The sequence below is a fragment of the Thamnophis elegans genome, chromosome 12 (assembly GCF_009769535.1).
Source record: "Thamnophis elegans isolate rThaEle1 chromosome 12, rThaEle1.pri, whole genome shotgun sequence".
NCBI lineage: Eukaryota > Metazoa > Chordata > Lepidosauria > Squamata > Colubridae > Thamnophis > Thamnophis elegans.
This window is the reverse complement of record NC_045552.1, coordinates 15,704,908-15,725,989: the sequence shown is the minus strand read 5'-3', so window position 1 is coordinate 15,725,989 and position 21,082 is coordinate 15,704,908. Positions and strand designations below refer to the sequence as shown.

Here is a 21,082-nt window from a genome sequence, read left to right as displayed (position 1 = left end):
GAAACTGCTTCTCCAGTTAACCGTTATTACATTGTAACAGCTAAGCCCATTGACATGAATGTTATTGAGTTGGCCATGCCTACCTAGTCACATGACCCCCCCAAAGGCCCACCTAGCCAGCTGATCATTAGGGCAGAGAACCAGTTGTTAAATTATTTGAATCCCACCACTGTATCCTATGTATCCTATCCTATCCTATCCTATCTCCTTCTCTTCCTCAGGCTCTTCTCCCAACTCCCAGCCAGCAGGCCGGATTACACCACACACTGGCCACGTCCAGTGGAACAGAGTTATTTTCAGGCTGGGAGGGGGAGTAGAACATCTAACTCCTTAGCATCAGAGTGTGTTAATAATAATATAAGAAATACTAATGATCTGATGGTCATTTCCAAAACTCCTTTCTAAGCTAGAAGCCAAGGGGGACATGTGTGACACATTTTAAGTTTGTAGGGTTTACAATTCTGGAGATTTTTGTGATGAGGCATGAGTGGTTTTCGCTTTTATATATAGAGATTCTCAAGGCAGGGTCAGGTCCCATTCAAATCTTGGGAGATATTTTGATTTATAGAACGCATGCCTATAAATCAGTGTATTCCAAGCACACCTTGAGTCCATTAGATGTTACATAATGCATGTATAGTTTATGATTTTTTTCTTGCACATTTCACCCTGGGAAGCACATGAAAACTTGTTCAGTCTGTTCTAAGACTTGACAATAACTGACTCACTGTTGCACCTATCCTCATTACTTTCTGAAGTGCTTATTTGCTATATTTATTCTTGTGCCTCTTTAATAAATAGAGTCTTTCTATGCCCTTGGATTTATTCAGCCTAATTAAAGCATTATCTTATGACAGTTGAAATAATCCTCTGGAGATTAAAGACATGATGGAATGAGAGTTATAAAAGTGAAAGCTGAATACTAAACTTCCTGACAACTTCCTCTGGTCATTGTGATTCTAGTTAGATCAATTCTTATAGCAATACAAAATAAAGCTATTGATTTAATAAGAGTGTATCACAACACAGGTTTCTCCCCCTTACATTGGGAAAGTTAATTGTTATAGTATTAAAATACCACTGTAAGAAACATTTAACAATCACAACATTTCTTTGTACTGTAATAATCTCAATTTAATAATCAAAATAATGCACAATCTGCTCCATGATATAACTGGTTGTTTTGTTAGTTGCAAAGTTATGTCCAACCCTCGCGCCCCTATGGACAATGTTCCTCCAGGCCTTCCTGTCCTCCACCATCCTCTGGAGTCCATTTAAACTCAGACTGACTGCTTCGGTGGCTCAATCCAGCCATCTCGTTCTCTGCCATCCCTTTTCTTCTTTTGCCCTCAATCTTTTCTAGAACTAGCTTCTTCTCCAGTGACTCCTTCCTTCTCATTTAGGAGGCCAAAGTATTTGAGTGTCATCTTCAGGATCTGGCCTTCTAAAGAGCAGTCAGGGTTGATCTCCTCTAGGACTGACCGGTTTGATCGCCTTGCAGTGCCAAAGGACTCACAGGAGCCCTTCTCCAGCACCCGAGTTCAAAGGCCTCCATTCTTGGTAATAACTGGTAGACATATTTAATTTAGCAGAAAGAATGCTGCTCTTATCCTGAATAGTGTCTAAACTGCAAAAAATACTATGAAGACTTTTAATTTAAAAAAAAAATTGTTATCTGAAATGTCAAACAAAATTCTCCCAATTTTTTTGTAAGTTTTAAACATTCGTTAGAAAACCCACATTATACATGCATCGTGTACCTTAATCGTCATCATCTAGATAAATCCAAATATGAGGAAAATAGTTGCTGGAGTTATTTGTATGCAGCAGTGGTGGAATAATTGGGGGGAAAATATGGGAAAACTGGAAAACAATTAACAGATGAAAACAATGTGTCCACAACTCTCCTGTGTGTGCTGATGTAACAGTCCTGAATGAACTAAAATTTGGGACTCTTTCTCATAGGCTTTTCATTAAAGGCTATTTTAGCAGTGACTCACAGATCACTCATTCCTGTTTATAATCATTCACTTTACTTCTAAAGTTTGGTAACACTTCTTGTTTGCACGAATTTACAGTTGGATACCATGACCCTAACAAATTGAACTGCAGATTGGTTTCTGTGCCAGAATAATGCCCCTTTACAATTCTAGTCCCTACAATGGCATGTATTATGCTGGTACAGCAGATGTTTGAAACAATCAGCACATACACACACTTGCTAACAATGATTTAAAAAAAAAAAAAAACCAGAACGGTTCCAAAGGGTAACTGTCCTGGTAATTCTGTTGTGACATCATATTTTTGCATCTTTTCTTTTTTTTGAAGATATCATGTTGCAATTTTCTAAAACCATGTTACCATAGACAAAGATTAGTTTATGGAAGATATTTTATAAACCAAAATAATTAAATATCTGCTGCTCCTCTTTGCTATTTCAAACCCTTTACTCCCTTTTTACAATCCTGTAGTACTCATCTAGGTTGGAGTCAGGGCATTTACTGGCTGGGTGCCCTTCCTGACACCTAAATGGAAGTTCGCAGCAGATTTTTTTTTCTTTGCCCCCTAAACATCTGCCGCTACCGAGGATTGAACTCTCAACCTTCCAAGTAGGAGGCCAGCGTTTTCACCAGTAGGCCACAATGCTGCTTGTTATGAAAGGATAAAACATATAAGTTTTCACAAGATAGATCTATAATATAAGCACATGGCATGATAGCTACATGAATGTTGGGAAAAGGTCGGTTAATATCAAATATATAATTAAATCCATTTATTTATAAAATAGTCTGTCATCTGCACCTCTGTAACTGTCTGGCTTGGTTCTGCACTCTAGCAACACAGAGACAGACTTTCAATTGAGAGCTGTGAAAAATATTTACAGACCCTCTCACATCCTGGACATCATTTGTTTCAACTCCAACCCTCAAAACGACGCTATAGAGCACTGCACAATCAAGACAACTAGACACAAGGACAGTTTTTTTCCAATGTCATCACTCTGCTAAACGAATAATTCCCTCACCACTGTCAAACTATTCCACTAAGGCTGCATTATTATTACTATTAGTCTTCTCATTGTTCTTATCACCCATCTCCTCCCATTTATGACTGCAGGACTGTAACTTTCTTGCTTGTATCCTTACAATTTATATTGATAGTGATGGTTTCCTGATTGTTTATTTGTACCCTATGACTATCATTAAGTGTTGTATCTCATGATTCTTGATGAATGTATCTTTTCTTTTATGTACCCTGAGAGCCTATGCACCAAAGACAAATTCCTTGTGTGTCCAATCACACTTGGCCAGTGAAGAATTCTATTCTATTCTATTCTATATATTTTAACATAATCTATTTGCATCTATCTTGTACAGGAAGTTCTTTGGCTGCCCCGCCAGTCTCTGAAGTACTTGGGAGATCTGGTCTCCATTTTGTAGAAATGATTCCTGTATGGCTATCATATAAGTATGCCTATTATTAGAACGGTGCCAGGATTTGGAATTGAAGACAGGAAGATCTTTGGAGACACAGAAGCACAAACAGCTGCATGATTTCAGGGTTAAGCTGCAGCCAGTTTAAAAGCTGCAGACAGATCCTTCTGAATATTTCTGCTTTGACATTCAGAAATGTGGGTTAGCTTTTCAACCCAAGCATTGCATAGCCTTACTATTATAAGCATTTAATTTATAAGCATCCTATGGGACGTACATAATTTATAGTTTTCAGCTCCTGTTTAATTCCTGGGAATCCTGATAATAAAGTCAACACTTCTGGTTACTGCAATTCACCAACACCCCAGAAACAGGTGGCATAAATCATTGTTTTTAAGAAAAACTTCAAATGCATGGGTTTAGTGATGTTCATATGTTGAATTACTACATATTGCAGTAATTAACAAAGCATGTCATGTAATACTTTAAACAGATTATCTTATTCCTCTCCAGTTCCTTAAAATAAGATTTGCCTTATTCCCTGCCTTCCAGTGTTATGCTGATAAATAATTTATAGCAGGGGTCACCAACCTTTTGGACCCCTGGGACCACTAAATTCATATTTTAAAATCCCATTGACCACTAATATGTTCTGCCTAAGGACCGGCTAGGTGGGCATGGCTAGGTGGTCCTGTGACTGGGTTGGCGTGGCCAACTCAATTTCACTCAGGTTGAGGGGCGCCTTGCCAGCCTCTACTCGCCACTCCTCGCCTGCCCGCCCAGGCTCCTTAGGGCCCCAACAGATAGCAGTTGTGGGAGCAAAGCAGCCACGATGAGAAGAGTTTGGCAAAACAGCTCAGTTCAGATTGGATCTGACTGAGGAGGAGGAGGAGGAGGCTCAGCAGAAGCACCTCCACTGAGGACTACGAGCATAGGCTTTCCAAGCAGAGGGAAGACCTGCGTGAGTGCAAGGCCAGGTACTGGTGCCTGGAAACTCAGTAGGCTGAGATGGCCAGCCAATTCCAGACCATGATTCAGTCCCACTGGAACGAGGCCCTCCGGCTCTTTGCCACTAGCAGCGCTTCTCTCCAGCCTTTGCCCAAAGCCCCACACCAGGAGGCTGAAGCAGACCCCAAGTCGGAATTTTTTCCCCTCTCCAACCCACACAAAAATACCAGGAAGGCAGAGACTCTCTGCAGCAGCACAAGCGTTCATTGCACGTATCCGGCCCAAGGGCCATAGTTTGAGGACCCCTGATTTAGTGCAATATAAAAAAATGCAAATAATTTTTCTGCAGACCACCAAAATTTTCCTGTGGACCACCAGTGGTCCACAGACCACCAGTTGGTGACCACTGATTTATAGGACATCTAATTATCAGTCCAGAAATAAGCTGTAATGGTCATGTTAGCTTTTCTCCTACTTTTGTATTCATCAAATAAATAAAATAAAGGGCTGTTAGAATTTGCTGGCCTTACCAATATCAGTGTACTCTATGCCAGTTGAAGCCAAATATGAACGTGCAGACTAGAGAAGAATGTACAATATTATTTTGAAAAGGTATTGACAATGTGACACACCAGTGTTTTGATATTTTACTTTGATTAATCTTAGCCCGCAGCATCTTATTGCAACTTTTTGATTTAAAACAGAACTAACAAGACTTGCAAAAGAAACCTTTAGCAAAAAAGAATCAAGACACTCATGTTTTCAATAGCTTTATTTAGGATATGAAGTTGCCCCAAATGTTTTAAAGTGGCATAATTTAAATTGTAAACCATACATGTAAAATATTTAATACTGCAATAAAATTGTTACGTTTTGACTAAACAAGTTGTTGGAGAGTCAAACAGTGGTAGACAAAACAAATGGCTTCTAGAGTTTATTGGTCCTTAGAAAATTTAGAAGCATTTAGAACAGGGATGGTGAAATGTTTTGGTGCCAAGTGCCCAAAGCGCTCGCACCTCTCCCAACATGCAATGCAAGTGTCCCCCCCCCCCCGTCCATGCATGCACATCTTATGCACATGCGGGGGGGGGCACCCATTTTTGGCTTCCAGGTTGGTGCAAGAGGCCTTACAGGCCCAAAATCATTTTTGGCTTCCAGGGGTGCAGGGGAGGGGCGCACATGAACGCACCCCCCCATGCAATGAGAGTGCCCCCCACGCATGCGTCCCCACTGCCCACGCATGCGCAGCAGAGACCCGGAGACCAGCTGGCCGGCGGGAAGCGTGCGTGAATGTGCAGTGGAGCTGGGCTGGGGAGATGGCTGGCGTGCCCACAGAAAAGGCTCTCCATGCCACCTCTGGCTCATGTGACATAGGTTTGCCACCATGGATTTAGAAGTATTCAAAATAATGCTACTGTTATAGCCTGATGGAACGTTTCATTTTGCTCACGTTAATAATCAACGTAAGCTCAAATGTAAAAACTGAAAAGATTGCATGTTCCACTATCTGATCTGTTGGAAGGCAATTATTTATTTCAAAAGAATTACTGCATAATGAACAATGTAAGAATCTATATAAATCAAAATACATTGACATAACAATTCTCTGTTTCTTCCTTCCTTCCTCCGAGGGGAGGGGGGAGAGACTGGCAGGGTTGTCAGGGGCCATGCTGATGGCGGCCGTGGTTTTCCAATAATGGGAGGGTGGTCCCAGTGAAAAGGAAGCCTCGCAGACTGCAAGGGCAGGCTGGCAAGTGGGGCATGGAGGTGCTGGTGCGTGATCTACAATTTGCTGTAGCCATCCGGGCCGGGACATGGTCCGCCTTAGATCTGGCCCACACCGCCAACCTGGAGCCAGCGAGAGACTGCCTCGCCACCTTGGCCGGCATGCACACAGGAAGCGGCAAGCACGTGTCCTAGATGAAAGGGAAGCGCTCAGAACGCAGTCAGCCTGCAAGACGGTCCCCAGGGAATGCCAGGCCCCGTGTGTGCTCTCTATATGCGCCCAGAGGGCCACCAATTGCTGGCTTCAGGTGGCCCCGCGGATCTAAGGCCAACTGCGTTCTGGCCCAGATGGCTGCCACCAGGTTGTAGATGCGCCGGGTTAGTCCTTCACTGTTTCCAGGGTGGCTTCATGGGCGAGATCTAACCTTGCGGACAGGGGTGAAATTCAGCAGGTTCTGACAGGTTCTGGAAAACCGGTAGCGGAAAATTTGAGTAGTTCGGAGAATCAACAAATACCACTTCTTGCTGGCCCCAAAGTGGGGTGGGAATGGAGATTTTGCAGTATCCTTCTCCTGCCATGCCCACCAAGCCACACCCACAGAACCAGCAGTAAAACAATTTGAATTTCACTACCGATTGCAGGCCACATTTAGCCCACGGACCTCGAGTTCGACACCCCTGCTCTAGTATATTGTTATTACACAAAGGAAAATGATATTAATACTGACTTCTAACACTGTTCAGGCGTTATTTAAACTGGAGGAGTTGGCTGATGTCATTCCAATGACTCTGGCTGCCTAAAGCATTCACTCATTTTATGTAAATGGTTTTGGAAGAAAGCTTCATTGGGAAAATAAAGACTTTACAGCTCTTACTGAGATGCAAACCAGTGTGATTACTCTTCTACAAGCCTTCATACTCTTTGCACAAATGACTGAGGAGAAGAAGGCATTGTCATTAGAATGATGCCAGTCAAAAGAGAACATAGTCTCCAAAATCATAGTCTTTAAGGTGGAAATATAAATATATAGATCAAAGCATTAGAAAACTTCTTTAACACTCTTCTGAAGAATCAAAATATATTGGGATTGAATATAGTTAATCATCAACATATCAGTTTTAATGAGTGATCCTTGTAACAAGTAGAATATTTTAGAGACAAACCTGACTATTCCTACTAAATGATTTGCTTGTTTTTGCTATACAAGGTTTCCAAAAAATGCTTATTTTGAGAGGGAAATTGTCAGCATTTCTTGCTGCAATCAATTTTCTTCAAGGTTACGTCTTTTTCGAGCCCGACTTGACTTCTGATTTCATGGATACATTTATGTCGTTTTCTTGACAGCAACAGAGAAGTGGTTCACCTTTGTCTTCGCGATCTTTTCTTGACTTCCTAGTTTAGTCTACAGTCTTGCTATTCCGTGGAGGTTCCCCATTGAAATAGAAATCAAGCAGGAGTGAAATTCAGCAGGTTCTGGAGAACCGGTAGTGGAAATTTTGAGTAGTTCGGAGAACCGGCAAATACCACCTCTGGCTGGCCCCCGAGTGGGGAGGAAATGGGGATTTTGCAGTATCCTTCCCCTACCTCGCCCACCAAATCACGTCTACAGAACCGGTAATTAAAAAAATTGAATTTCATCACTGAAATCAAGACAGATTCTCCTTAATTTCTGAACCTAGATAAAATGTCCTGTTTTGCCATCTGCATAGACAATTCATTTTGATAATTGAGCCATTGATTAGCACCACTTTCAATAGTAGAAAAAAGTATGCCACAACAATAATGCCATACCTAGGGTTAATATAGTAGTTACGCTGAAGACTATTTTGTTTCCCCAAGTGCAGGGATCCTCACCAAACAAGCCAAATTTAGAGAATAAGAATTGGCATAATACAAAAATCTCTGAAACATCAAGCTGCAATAAAGTGCTAAAAAGTGTTAGGGTTCATTTGCTTCCACAAAGGGAATCCTTCTCTTTCATTTGATGTTGACCCGAGGCACTGAAATGCTATTCACAATGTCCTCGTACTGAGGAGGGGGATCCAAATGACATGCAGATTCATTTCTGGGTGTGCTACTTTCGCCAGCAACTTCCTCGTAGGATGGTGGCGGTTCACAGTGTGACATCTCGATTGGTAAGAAGCCCATAGGCCTCTCTGTGTAGCTCAGGTACACTGGGGAGCGCCCACTGCCTTCAAACATTTCTTCTTGGGGAGAATGAAGAATGCTGAATGACGGAAGGATAGGATTTCTCCCATCAGGAATGGCTCTGTCGTCTGTATCTTCCCTGCTTCTGCTCTGCATGTACATGGACTGCCGGTGTGCGGTTTTTTGGAACAGGCATCTCCATGTGACAAATATAATAAGGACCACCACCAAAAGGCCAATGACTAGAGGAAACGTTAGGTAAAATGGGTACCAGTTCTGTCCTGTGTTGCTCCCTCCATAGAGTCCATTGGTGTAGTCTTTCCAAAATTCTGCCTAAAAAAAGTGAACAATGGGTTATTATGATCCATTTTTACCTACTGGTACTACAATGATGGTTGTTTGTCATTAAGCTTTGATTTTTGTATTTAGTTTATTGCAGTATGTTTGAATGACAAGTGGACTAGAAGGATTTGAAACAAAGAAAACAGGGCAGGACTAAGAAAAAATGAGTTCCTTTTTACAAATTACTGCATTTTTCAAGGTGTAAGATGTACTTTCCCCCCTCCTAAAAGAGGGTGAAAATTTGGGTGCGTCTTATACACCGAATGTAGCCAAAAACGCAAAGCACGGAGGAGGCAATGGTCTGTGGCAATCCCTGCAGCTGGAATAGATGATTGGGGGTATTCCAGGAGGCCGATCCACCCGCCAATCAGCTGCTCATGCTGAATCAGGCTGCAATAATGTGCTAAAGCTGACCTGCCTGTTCTCTATTTGCTACAAGGACGTGTCAGAGTTTGCAGCAGCAATCACATTGAGAGAGTGCACACAAGTAACTGATTCAGCAGGATTCAATAACTTCTCTTTCTATATAACACAACACATTAAGGAAATATACAATACCAAATGCAGGTTTTCCAAAGTGGTAGTTCGGCAGAGGAAAGAAGTTTCACTTTCAGTTTTAGTTTCAGGTATCAGCACATCATGCAGCTTTAGTACGAACAAGCCATGCCCAGGTTCCTTGTTGTGTCCTTCCTTGGTTGCTCACACAGCAATTACAGTTTGTTTCCAAACATCCCCTCAACTCTCTCACATAATGACAGGACGCTAGCCAGATGAATACCATGGAAGCTGGTAGGCAAAGGCAGAATATGTTTTTTCTTACTTTCCTCCCCAAAAACTAAGGTGCGTCTTATACTCCGGTGCGTTTGCAGCCCAAAAAATACGGTAATCTCTAAAAGGAGGAATTGAAATTTGGTATCTCAAATTTGGGACAAGTTGAACAAGTTCATCTTGTCCATGTTATAATAAAAATAGCTGAATAAAAATAGTCACATGATGAGATCTTGTAGGTCTGCTGAAAGATCATTCTGGAATGATTCAGCAAAAAGGAACTGACTCAGAGTAAGGATCATCTAGGTCCAAAATCTAAAATTTCATATTTATAGTTATTTTCTAGCCTCATTCTTTTAAGATAAGAACACAAAATATGCCATAGCTCTAATGTAGAATCATGTATTATACGAAAAAATGTTAGATAAATATGTGAAGAATGTTTTGTATTTTTTTAGTAGGTAACTTACTGTCTTTTCATCGTTTTCAAATGCTTCTCTTGCCTCTTCTTTATCACAGCGTTCTTCATAACATTCACGCTCAATGTTTCCTTTTTTAAGTTCTTCCAAAAGTCCATTCGCCCGTGGGTATCTTTTTAAGACAGAATTGGCCTTAGCCTCTACGAGGAATACTGCAGAAAACAAGGATTTACTAGTACTTACAAGTTGAGAAATTTATGTTCAGGATAATAATATTCTGCACCATGAAGATGTACATTTGGCAGCAATATTAGTTCTGGCCAGCTCGACATCACTCATGTCAGGGGCAACTGTGCTGGCCAAATGCTAAGGCAGGACTTGGCAGACCCTCCCTCTCATTATGTTAAAATATGATTGCATCATTAAAACAATGATGCAATTCTCATCAGGTTGCATTGTCAGAATGGGGAAACTGATACATACACACACACACACACACACACACCCCACAGAAGTGACTACACCCCCCCCCCCACATTTTGTAAATATTTAAGGATATCTTTTCATGGGACAACACTGAAGAAATGACACTTGGCTACAATGTAAAGTAGTGAGTATTCAGCTTGCATAACAGTGTAAATGTGCTGTCCCCTCAATTAATGCAACACACAGCCCTTAATGTCTAAACTGCTAGCAAGATATACTTAAATGTTTACAAAATGTGAGGGGGTGTACTCACTTCTGTGATATATTGTATGTGTGTACACACACACACACACACACACACACACACACACACACACACACAAGTTGGGCAATGGACATGCAAAAAAAATATTTCACCCACAGAGTTAAAAAGGGACTTATACAGCGTTACACATTTTTCAAAGTGAATGGTAAGTTTTATTATGGCGCACAGATAGATAATATGCACTTACCACTATTCATGTTTAACACTTTTCTCTAGAAAGTGCTGAAAGGAAAAGAGAAACAACTTTTGTTAATGGAATAAAACAGTTTTAAATCAAGAAATATTAAGTGGTACAAATCGGATTACAGGTTTATCTCTTCTGATAATGCAGATCTTATCGTTCTATTTTTGAACATTTCATTTAATATGACTATCTACATAACATCATATTTTCATTTTAGAAATAAAAACAATCTATGCTATGCTTTTGTCAAGTCTGTTTCACTTCTGAAATGATTAATGATTTCCATTAAGCCCTTTAAGTAGTTCCTGGATAACAATTTTCTGGATAATCTTGTTTCAATTGCAGTTTTTTATTTCAAATGGATACCAACACCTTAGTTTAATAGATGAAGGATTGCTACTTATATAAGTTACTAAATAAATATATAAGAAGAACTCACTCTTTGAAGTTTCTGGCAAAAGACAAAAAGAAAATTTCCTCTTGATATTAAAAGAGGATACTGACATTTCTCAACAACTCAGAATCATAGCTGAAGAAGAGTAGCTTAAGAAAGAGGAAATATAAACCACACTTACCATTTCCTAACATAAACTGGGAATTCAGAAATTCAATATTTTGCTGGACCAGTTCAGCCAGATAGTAATAGTACAATGAAAATAAATGTAAAGAAACTATCTTAATTGAAACCTTATTGTATAGAGTTCACACCTGTCAGATTTCCCCACTCCAGGGGAAGATTTACTGCAAAATCCCCATTTCCTCCCGATCAGCTGGGACACAGGAGGCAGAGAATAGAACCGGCATTTACCGGTTCTCAGAAACTACCGTATATACTCGAGTATAAGCCGAGTTTTTCAGCCCACTTTTTGGGCTGAAAAAAGCCGCCTCGGCTTATACTCGAGTCTACAACTGGATCCGGCAGTGCTGTTGCCTGTTGGAGGAGGAGGAGGCGAACCAGCCTGCCACCGCCGGCCACCGCCACCCCGCCGCTCTTCCCGCCCCCTTCCAAGCCCCACAGTCCAGCGGACGCAGCAGAAGCAGCCCCGGGGCTCCGCTGCCGCTCCCTGCATTTTGTGGACGGGGTCTCGCAGGAAGGAATCCCCTCTCCAAGGGATCCCTGTCCAGAAAATGCGGGGAGCGGCAGCGGAGCCCTGGGGCTGCTTCTGCTCCGTCCGCTCCTCTCTGCTCTCCTGTCGCCAGCTGGTGGGGCTGACCCTGATCCATAAACACTGCCGAATTCAGCCTCGGATCTTTGTCGGGACCTCTTTCTGGTCCACCTCTGAAGTCCATATTCTCCATAGTCTCTCAAACTGCTCCCCCCCACCTCCAGTTTCTTCCTAGTTTGATCCCACGCGCCGCTGACCTAGGAACCGCATACCTGCCAGCAGTTTTTTCAGGCTGCTCCCAGATGGGAAGGGAGGGGGATTGTATTAGCCAAAGGGGGGAAAGCGAGCGAGCGAGCGAAGCAGTGGGAGGGGGAAAGGGTCCCTGTGAAGCCCTGCGGCCAAGGAGCGCTGCCTGCTTTTAAAGAAAACCTGGAAGGGGAAGAGGGCGGGTTTTTTCCCCTCAGTTGTGAGGGCAATGCTGCTCGCGACTTTCCCCTAAATGTTGGAGAAAACTTTTCACCGCTGTCCTCCTCGGCTCATTTGGGAAGGACGATTGTAACAGGTTGAGATTTCCTTTCAAAACAAAACAAAACCAACCCCTCCCCCGGTCCCAATGTTTCAAACAACCCCCTTTCCTGCTGGGAAGAGCCCAGCCAACCCCCCCGTCCCTTCCCATTCGAAAGGGAAGCTCGTATCACCTTCTAGAGAAAGTGGCAAATGCCCTCCGTGACTTCCTTGGTTTTTCTCCGGGCTCTGCTCTTCGGCATTGCCCTTGGGGAAAACTGCCGCGGTTTGTTTCCTTGAATATATTAACAGGCGCGTGGAAAGCAACTAAGCCAAGGAGCGTACGTAGTCCAGCCAAGCGAGTCTAGTTTCCTGGGGTCCCTTGCTCGCTCGCTTTCCCCCCTTTGGCTAATTTGGGCTTCTCTTTCAAAGAAAGAAAAAAAGAAAGAAAGAAAGAGGAGGAGCCAGGGTGTAGAAGGGGTTTACAATCCCATCTGGGAGCAGCCTGAAAAACTGCTGCCGCGCCACGCCTGCGCCCCAAACAGAGCTGGGTCCAATCAGCCTTTTTTCCCCTTTTTATGCCCTGTCTCAGACGTGCAGGCGCGCATGCTGTGAACTTGCCCACTTAGACGTCGAGGTTGCCGCGTGCACTCTTGTATTTTCCCCTTCCTCTTACGTGTCCCCCTTGGTGCAGCGGGCTAACGCTGGTGAAAGGAGTGGGGTGGACACAACTGGTAAATTATAAACCACAGATTTTAATCCTATTTAATTTTTAATGGTATCAAATTTAGCTATAAAGAAGAGAGAAAGAAAGAGGGAGTGTGTGCACAGGAGTGTGGATTTTCTAAAAATCCCATTGAATCCAGAGGAGGGAAGAGAGAAAGAAAGAAGGAGTGTATGAGGGTGGGAGATTTCCTAAACCCCATTGAATCCAGAGGAGGGAAGAAAGAAAGAAAGAAGAAGTGTGTGCACAGGAGTGTGGATTTTCTAAAAATCCCATTGAATCCAGAGGAGGGAAGAGAGAAAGAAAGAAGGAGTGTATGAGGGTGGGAGATTTCCTAAACCCCATTGAATCCAGAGGAGGGAAGAAAGAAAGAAAGAAGAAGTGTGTGCACAGGAGTGTGGATTTTCTAAAAATCCCATTGAATCCAGAGGAGGGAAGAGAGAAAGAAAGAAGGAGTGTATGAGGGTGGGAGAACGACAGCTCTGATGGTGATGACTGCGAACTCAGTGATGATGACAATGTCTATGCTGATAACCTCACACTAGCTAATGCTGAAGCTGTTTGGACATACAGATGATGAGGAGGAATCCAGTTTTGAAGGATTTTAACTCTTATGTTTTAGCTTGGTTGCTGAATGAGCTAAGGTTTTTGTACATTTAAAGTTATTGTTGATACCATATTGTTTTTATTGACCCTCTTTTCCACTTACAGAGCTAGTTATTTATTTATAAATTAAAAATATTTATTTATTCAAAAACATTATTGGTATCTATTTTTATTTTTGAAATTTACCGGTAGCTGCTGCATTTCCCACCCTAGGCTTATACTCGAGTCAATAACTTTTCCAGCTTTTTGGGGTAAAATTAGGTGCCTCGGCTTATATTCGGGTCGGCTTATACTCGAGTATATACGGTACTCAAAATTTCCACTACAGGTTCTCCAGAACTGGTCAGAACCTGCTAAATACCACCTCTGGCACACACTTGAAAGTAAATCAGGAAGACTCTAATTGTGGAGTCTGTCTGGCAAGAACAAAGAATGCTTGTCCACAGGAAATATGCATCTGTAAAGCTTGTAACAATTGTGGGTAGTTAGAAAGCTGATAAAAGTAACAAGTTTTAGGCAAGTTGCAGACCTCAGCTAAAAGTTAGAAATAGAGAAGGCCTGCAGCAAATGAAATGTGTATTAGATAACTCCTGGGGCATTCATTAGCCAAGGCTTAGGAATAGGGACAGCTAAGGACCAATAGAACAAATTGTAGAATTATTACTAAAATGTTTAAATTGTTGGACCCTGTCATTTTATAACTGGCATGGCACATTCTCTCTGAGAATGAATAGTTCAAAGTCATCCAATAAGATTCAGTGTACATAAATTGTATATAGTGAGTATATGTGAAGAGAATAAAATATAATACTGAGAGTACAAGTTTAACTTTGATTTAACAATAGCCATTTTCTCATAATATGGAACTGATTGGATTTCCAAATTATTTCTAGGAATTTATTGTGTGTAAAACCACAATTGTTTTGCAACTGAAATGTAACACCTATTTTTAAAACTTTTTAAAAAGATTTCTTTTTTTAAAAGAAATTTATCTATATTGAGATTTAGAGCCTGATCTCTATTGAGCAGGCTTAAATGCTCAAAATACAGAAAACATCCTAAAACCACATTACAAGATATATACCTCCCTCAAGTGTAATTATCTGTTGAATTTGATGTATAGAGATATTTTCTCTTACACATCGCCCATCTATTTTAGTCCTGTTTCACAGTACAAAACACAAATGCTTAAGCAACTTTAACATGTTTCTTGAATTTTAAAGAGAAACAAGTAAAGACACGCATGTCCTTTGATTCAAAGTACATAATGTACATGGATACTGACATAAATAAATCATAGCTTGTAAGAACTGCTGTCATTGATTACAAAAAAAAGAGGGCTGTGAAAATATTTACTGACCCCCTCACATTCTAGACATAAATTGTTTCTATCTTCAAACGATGCTATAGGGCACTGCACACCACAACAACTAGACGCAAGGACAGTTTTTTCCCCAAATGCCATCACTCTGCTAAACAACTAATCCACACAACACTGTCAAATTATCTACTAAGACTGTATTATTATTATTATTCTCTTCCTTCCTAGTACCTATCTCTTTCCACTTATGACTATAACCATGTTGCTTGTATCTTTAAAATGTATATTGTTTTGTTTCCCAGTATAATATGATTGGTTATTAGTAACCTACGACTATCACTAAGTGTTGTATTTTATGATTCTTGATGAATGCATTCTATTTTATTTTTCTTTATGTACACTGAGAGCATGTGCACCAAAGACAAATTCCTTGTTGTCCAATTACACTTGGCCAATGAAGAATTCTACTCTATTCTATTCTATTCTATTCTATTCTATTTCTATTCAATTCCATTTCTATTCCATTCCATTCAATACCAACACATTAACACATCTGAAAATTCTGAGACTGGTTTGAAGCATTTGATGTAGCCAGCAAAGATCTATTATTACGGTAGTTTACAAAAAATGCAGCCTATTGTTAACAAACGCCACGAAGACCAACAACAATGAATAAAAAAATACCAATAATATAATAAAAAGTAATACATAAAATATTTTATAATTTAATAATAATTTAATATTATTTAATAACAATAAAATAATAAAAAAGAACAATAACACCACCTCCATGTATGAACTGGAACAAACAGTATGATAAATAAAAAACTAAAGTGAAACAGCTTTTCCCAGCAGAATATTTTTCTGTTGGACTGCTATTCCCCTCACTACCAACCAACACGGAAGCTGCGTGAAGAAACAAGAAGACACAATGGAGAGAATTTCCTGCTTAACTTGGCAGGGTTGGAAGGCAACGAAGTGAGCGATTAACAAGAGCAGAGAAATCAAGGGAAATTGTTTTTTTAAATGTCACTTCATCAGGATGAATGAAGTTCGCAGCTCAAGAGAACGGATAAAGCCTAGGCATTCCCCTACATTTCGCCGCGCCTGCTTGAAAATTAATCTTTGTATTAAGAATAATTTACAACTAGATCTATTGGCATGCACTTCCTGTCCCGAACGCTTTTCCAGATCCTCAAACTGCAGCTTCTCACCACGGTTTGGCTTCCTAACATTGATTGAACTTATTGCCAAAAGAGGGCTGGATTTTCACAACCAGGTTAACCACTACTGTCCCTTGGCTCAGCGCGGCTAATCCAAGCCTTCCGAAAACTTTCTTACAGCCACTCCAAATCCGCCATGTAAGAACAATTGGTTTCCCCACAGATTGAAAGACGCTCGTTCCCTCTTCCATGCAGTCCCCCGCCGACTTAGGCGCCTGTTAAACCCAAACTCACCTTCTTTTTTTGCCTTTACAGATGGCTTCGGCACTTCAACTAGTCCTTTACAGCTCGAACCCTTTGGGAAAGCTGGCTCTGCGCACGCGTCATTCCAAAAATTAACTCCACCCTGTAATTCCTAATGCTGGGGGAAGAAAGGAAAGCCAAGCTGTAAAAGTGTGGTGGATATGGGAGGAAAAGCTGTTAGAGAAGAGGCCATAGCCCCACCCAGTCTTATTCTGATAGGTTCAGGACAGTAACCCCTTCTTCTCCGTTCTCTCCATAGACTGTATGGCAGTTTGTGCTTTCAATTCAGTTAAGGGCAGGAGGCAGCGGGAATGGTGGTTTCAGAGTTTAGGCAAAGATCTGAGTTCCTTTCCTTTGAAGATAAGTTTTCCAAAAACTCCACTAAAAAGGAAGCTCAAACTGTCCAAGGAGCTGCTGATTCTGTTCTACAGAGGAATTATTGAGTTTGTCTTCTGCACCTCCATAACTGTCTGGTTTGGCTCTGCAACCAAACAAGACAGATACAGACTTCAACGGATAATTAGAACTGCAGAAAAAACAATCACTACCAATCTGCCTTCCCTTGAGGACCTGTATATTGCATGAGTCAAAAAGAGGGCTGTGAAAATATCCACAGACCCCTCACATCCTGGACATAAATTGTTTCAACTCCTACCCTCAAAGCGATGCTTTAGGGTACTGCACACCAGAACAAATAGACACAAGGACAGGTTTTTTCCCAAACGCCATCACCCTGCTAAACGAATCATTCTCTCAACACTGCCAAACTATTCACCAAGTCTGCATTACTATTACTATTGGTCTTCTCATCGTTCCTATCACCCATCTCCTCCCACTTATGACTGCAACTTTGTTATTTGTATCCTCACAATTTATACTCATTGTTTCCTAGTATGATTTGATTGCTTATTTGTATCCTATGACTATCATTGTATTGTACCTTATAATTTGTGGTGAATGTATCTTTTTTTTAATGTACACTGAGAGCAGATGCACCAAAGAAAAATTCCTTGTGTGTCCAATCACACTTGGCCAATAAAGAATTCTATTCTATTCTATTCTATTCTATTTATTCTATTCTAAATGCAAGCAAATACTTTCTCAGTTTTGTTCCTGGAAAGTTTGCAGGACTGATGATAGGAATTGGTATATAAATGATATGAGATAGGGGGATCCCTCAAGGATTCTAGCACTATATATCATGCACCCTGCTTTACAAGTAACAGTTATATATGGTTCAACTAGTTCCTTACAGCCCTAGCCAGCATTAGTCAACAACAAAGGAAAACACCCAGGTGGTTTTTTTTTTTCAAAGAAGTAATTGAGTGATTATTCCATTCCATTTACAACCTCTTCTTACACTGTGAGGTTTACTGCGGTGATGCTGTATTTCAGAAGAAAGCCTTCCTTGAGCTCAGGAACTGGCAAATACATCCTAACCCAGATTCAAGCGCTTTCTACAAAGGCAGGGCTTGTCCCATAAAATAAAACTAAAAAACACTTTTGAATCAAGCTCACCTCCTGATGACAGCATCCGATGGCCAACATAGAGAAGTCATTTGCTCCCTCAGGAATCCCCCCCCCCAAATTCCTCAGACTAGTCTACAGCCCAAGAACACCCTTGTGGTCTCTAATACAAGTACTAACCAAGTCCAATCTAGCTTAATGTTCACACAGATGCAGTCATAATATGACTTGTTGACTTTGTCAGAAGCCAACTGGGACGATTGGAAATGGTGACCATGGGACCCTAGGACACTGCATATGTCCTAATGATGTGACAGGTGCCAGGCACCTAAATTTTTAATCATATGATTGTGGGGATGCTGCTACAATGGTAATCGTGAGGGCTAGTTGTTACTTTTAACACTGTTAATCGGGAGAACAACTAACCAGTGGGAACAGCTTATCGTCAGAAGTTTTGGTAGCTTCATCACTGGATATTTTAAAGAGGACACTGGACAGTCACGTCTCTGAAACGGTACAGGGTCTCCTGCTTGAGCAGGGGGTTGGACTAGAAGATCTCGAAGGTACTTCCCAGTTCTATTCTGAATAACTTTCGGCAGTCATAAGGGTGAGAAGCAGTGCTACAGTCACTTTTCAAGATCTTCCAAGCAGGAGGACCAATTAGAAGTCACTTTTTTCAGTGCTACTCCTGGGTGAGATTAGCAATAGCAATAGCAGTTAGACTTATATACCGCTTCATAGGGCTTTCAGCCCTCTCTAAGCGGTTTACAGAGTCAGCATATTGCCCCCAACAACAATCTGAGATTCCGCCAGTGCCTCTAACTCGGTCCTAGGAGTGACAAGGAAGCTCCGCAAAGAATCGCTACTGTTCAGCTCAGCCCGCCGCTTTGCAACCTTACGCACGTCACCGGACAACAACGTCCTCATGCTCGGAGGCCAGCCTTACCTTTTCCCTTCAACCTTTGGCGCTTTTTTCCCACGGTTCCTCTTTCAGCGGACAAAGCGAACGTAAGAATCCGCAAAATAGGACTAGTCCGAAACTATTATTATTCCACAGCCTTAAGACGGGGAGCCGGAACAAGCGGTTACCAGCTACCCCATTCGCAAAAATTATGCTTCCGAAATCTCTTGATAGCGATTCCGCACGGGAAGGAGAAAGCCGTAGCCACCCCTCTCCGTGTGCTAAACACAGCAGAAGCCCTTTTTTAAGCGCGCGCTCCGCGAGCGCCGCTGCCATTGATCCATCACGCCTCTTCAGGTCACAGCGATGGAAGCCACCCAACTACAGCCATCCCAGTCAACTCCGAGGAGGTTTGACTTCATAACCGCCCTCACGACGGTTCCAAATCCGATTCCATTTTAAAATAGAGCAAACATGTCTCCTTTTTTTCTAGCCGATATGCAAATTAACGCGCAGAATTCTGGGTAGAAAGCCCGGGAGTTTAGTTTTCCGTGCTCAAGACAGACCTTGTCAAAGGCAAATTTAACGCAGGAAGCAGAGGGGATTAATTAGCTTTGGTAATTAAGGGGATTAATTAGCTTTGCTAATTAACTTCAGTTGATAGGTGCACCAGCCCGGACTGAAACAATAAAGTACCTTTGCTGGACTAAACCAATTCCACCGAAGTACAAGGCAATTCCTTTCCAAGTAAAGCTGGTTCGTTTATTATTTGTTTCCTGGTTTTTCCTTCCAATTGAAAGTCGGCCTTAACTTTAATGCACAGAGACCTTCCGAATTAAACCTCAAATCAGCCCAAATGCAGAGCCTGGCTCCCAGTGGTGGATTAAGGCTCACTGATGCTCTAAACACTGACAAATCTTAGTCAGCCCCCCCCCCCTCCTTTGTACATACTGTAGAAATCTTCATTGGTTTTTTCTTTCTTTCTCAACTTTGTGGGGCCCCCTTTGGGCCTGCTGCCCTAAGTACGTGCTTAATCTGCTTAAAGGTTAATACACCATTGCTGGCTACATCCGCATAATATGCTGACTCATAGCTGAATGAGCTCCGCTTTTTAAGATTCCAATGGCTGGCTGCACCATAAACCGATCATGGTGTGCCTGGGCTGCACAACCCAAAGGGGCTCACCTTAGTTTGCGATTCAATGGGTCGTGCAAACAAAGTTCTAGCTCATTTGGCATTGGAACCCCAATCTCCCTTCTCCAAATCGAGGATTATATTTGAGGGATACAAGTATTTATTTCCCTTTCCAAGATATTAGTGCAAAACCCATTGGTTTTCCCTCATCCTTCTCTCTGCTCTGTTCACACAAAATGCTTAGCCTGCGAACTGAATGTCTGTAGAGATTCTCAGCCATCCAAGGACATAGTTGTCCCAAAGGTGTTTTTTTTTTCAGGAGGCAACTGGACTTTCTTGGCTTTTCTTTTGAAGATGTTTTGCTTCTCACCCAAGAAGCTTCTTCCACTCTGATGGGATAGTGAGGAATGGAAGGATTTATACTTCTTGCAGACAGCTGGTCATTTGCATCCTTTTAGAGGAGTCACTGAAGCACTTGCAGGTTTATCTGTGTCCTCAGGGTCACCTGAGTGGTGCAAATGGTTCCTGTAGTCTGCAATTTCCCTCCCTCTGGAAATCCATTCCTACTCCCACACTATTCAAAAGGTCTTCATACTAAATTGTATAGCTAAAAGTCTGCAGAGATTCTCAGTCATCCCATGTTGACCCTCTAAAAGGATGCAAATGTCCCGTTGTCTGCAGGGAATATAAATCCTTCCATTTCCCACTATCACGTCAGAGCTGAAGAAGCTTCTTGGATGAGAAGCGAAACGTCTTCAAAAGAAAAGGAAAAAAACCCAAGAAAGTCCAGTTGCCTCCTGAAAAAGCCCCTTTGGGACTGCGAACTGAATGGAATCCATTTCCGAGTCGGCCCAATGCGCTGAAGAGTAACCAAAGAAACCAAAAACTAACCAAAAGAAGTCAGTTCACCCAAAATAACTAACCTTAGGCTGCACAAAGGAACCCCTTAAATCTACGGTTCGCCTGGACAGGCACGTGCTGCGAGCTCTAACCTAACAGAGAAAGAGCTTTATTATTCCTCGCCTTACGGACTACAACTCCCAATCAGCGTCGTCCGGAGTTGGCGCTTGCGCAGTCACAGCCAGACCCGCCCAACGGACGAAAGACAGAAAGGGACGTCCCGATTGGTGGGT

The 21,082-nt window shown here is 41.8% G+C and overlaps 1 protein-coding gene and 1 non-coding gene across 3 annotated transcripts; both read right to left on the bottom strand.

Annotated features, from left to right (window-relative positions):
• Nucleotides 1-6,669: 6,669 nt before the first annotated feature.
• LOC116516071 (transmembrane gamma-carboxyglutamic acid protein 1-like) lies at nt 6,670-21,003 on the bottom strand. 2 transcript variants are annotated; one of them, XM_032228446.1, is made up of 5 exons: nt 20,873-21,003; nt 16,439-16,565; nt 10,724-10,758; nt 9,837-9,997; nt 6,670-8,589 (listed from the first exon to the last, which is right to left on the bottom strand). In XM_032228446.1, exons 3-5 carry the CDS (start codon nt 10,731-10,733, stop codon nt 8,086-8,088), a joined length of 675 nt encoding a protein of 224 aa, XP_032084337.1. In that variant the 5' UTR covers nt 10,734-10,758; nt 16,439-16,565; nt 20,873-21,003; the 3' UTR covers nt 6,670-8,085. The 2 variants fall into 2 exon arrangements, with proteins under 2 accessions (XP_032084337.1, XP_032084336.1); XM_032228445.1 differs by lacking the exon at nt 20,873-21,003 and adding an exon at nt 18,861-19,290.
• Nucleotides 18,980-19,120, bottom strand: LOC116516278. Its single transcript, XR_004256337.1, has one exon. It is a non-coding gene; the product is annotated as a U11 spliceosomal RNA (small nuclear RNA).
• Nucleotides 21,004-21,082: the final 79 nt, after the last annotated feature.

What these genes read in the sequence shown, in the direction of transcription:
- LOC116516071 (XM_032228446.1), bottom strand. An exon ending in TTGAAAACGATGAAAAGACA is followed by an intron (nt 8,590 to 9,836) that starts GTAAGTTACCTA and finishes CACTTTTTTTAG; the next exon opens with GCAGAATTTTGGAAAGACTA.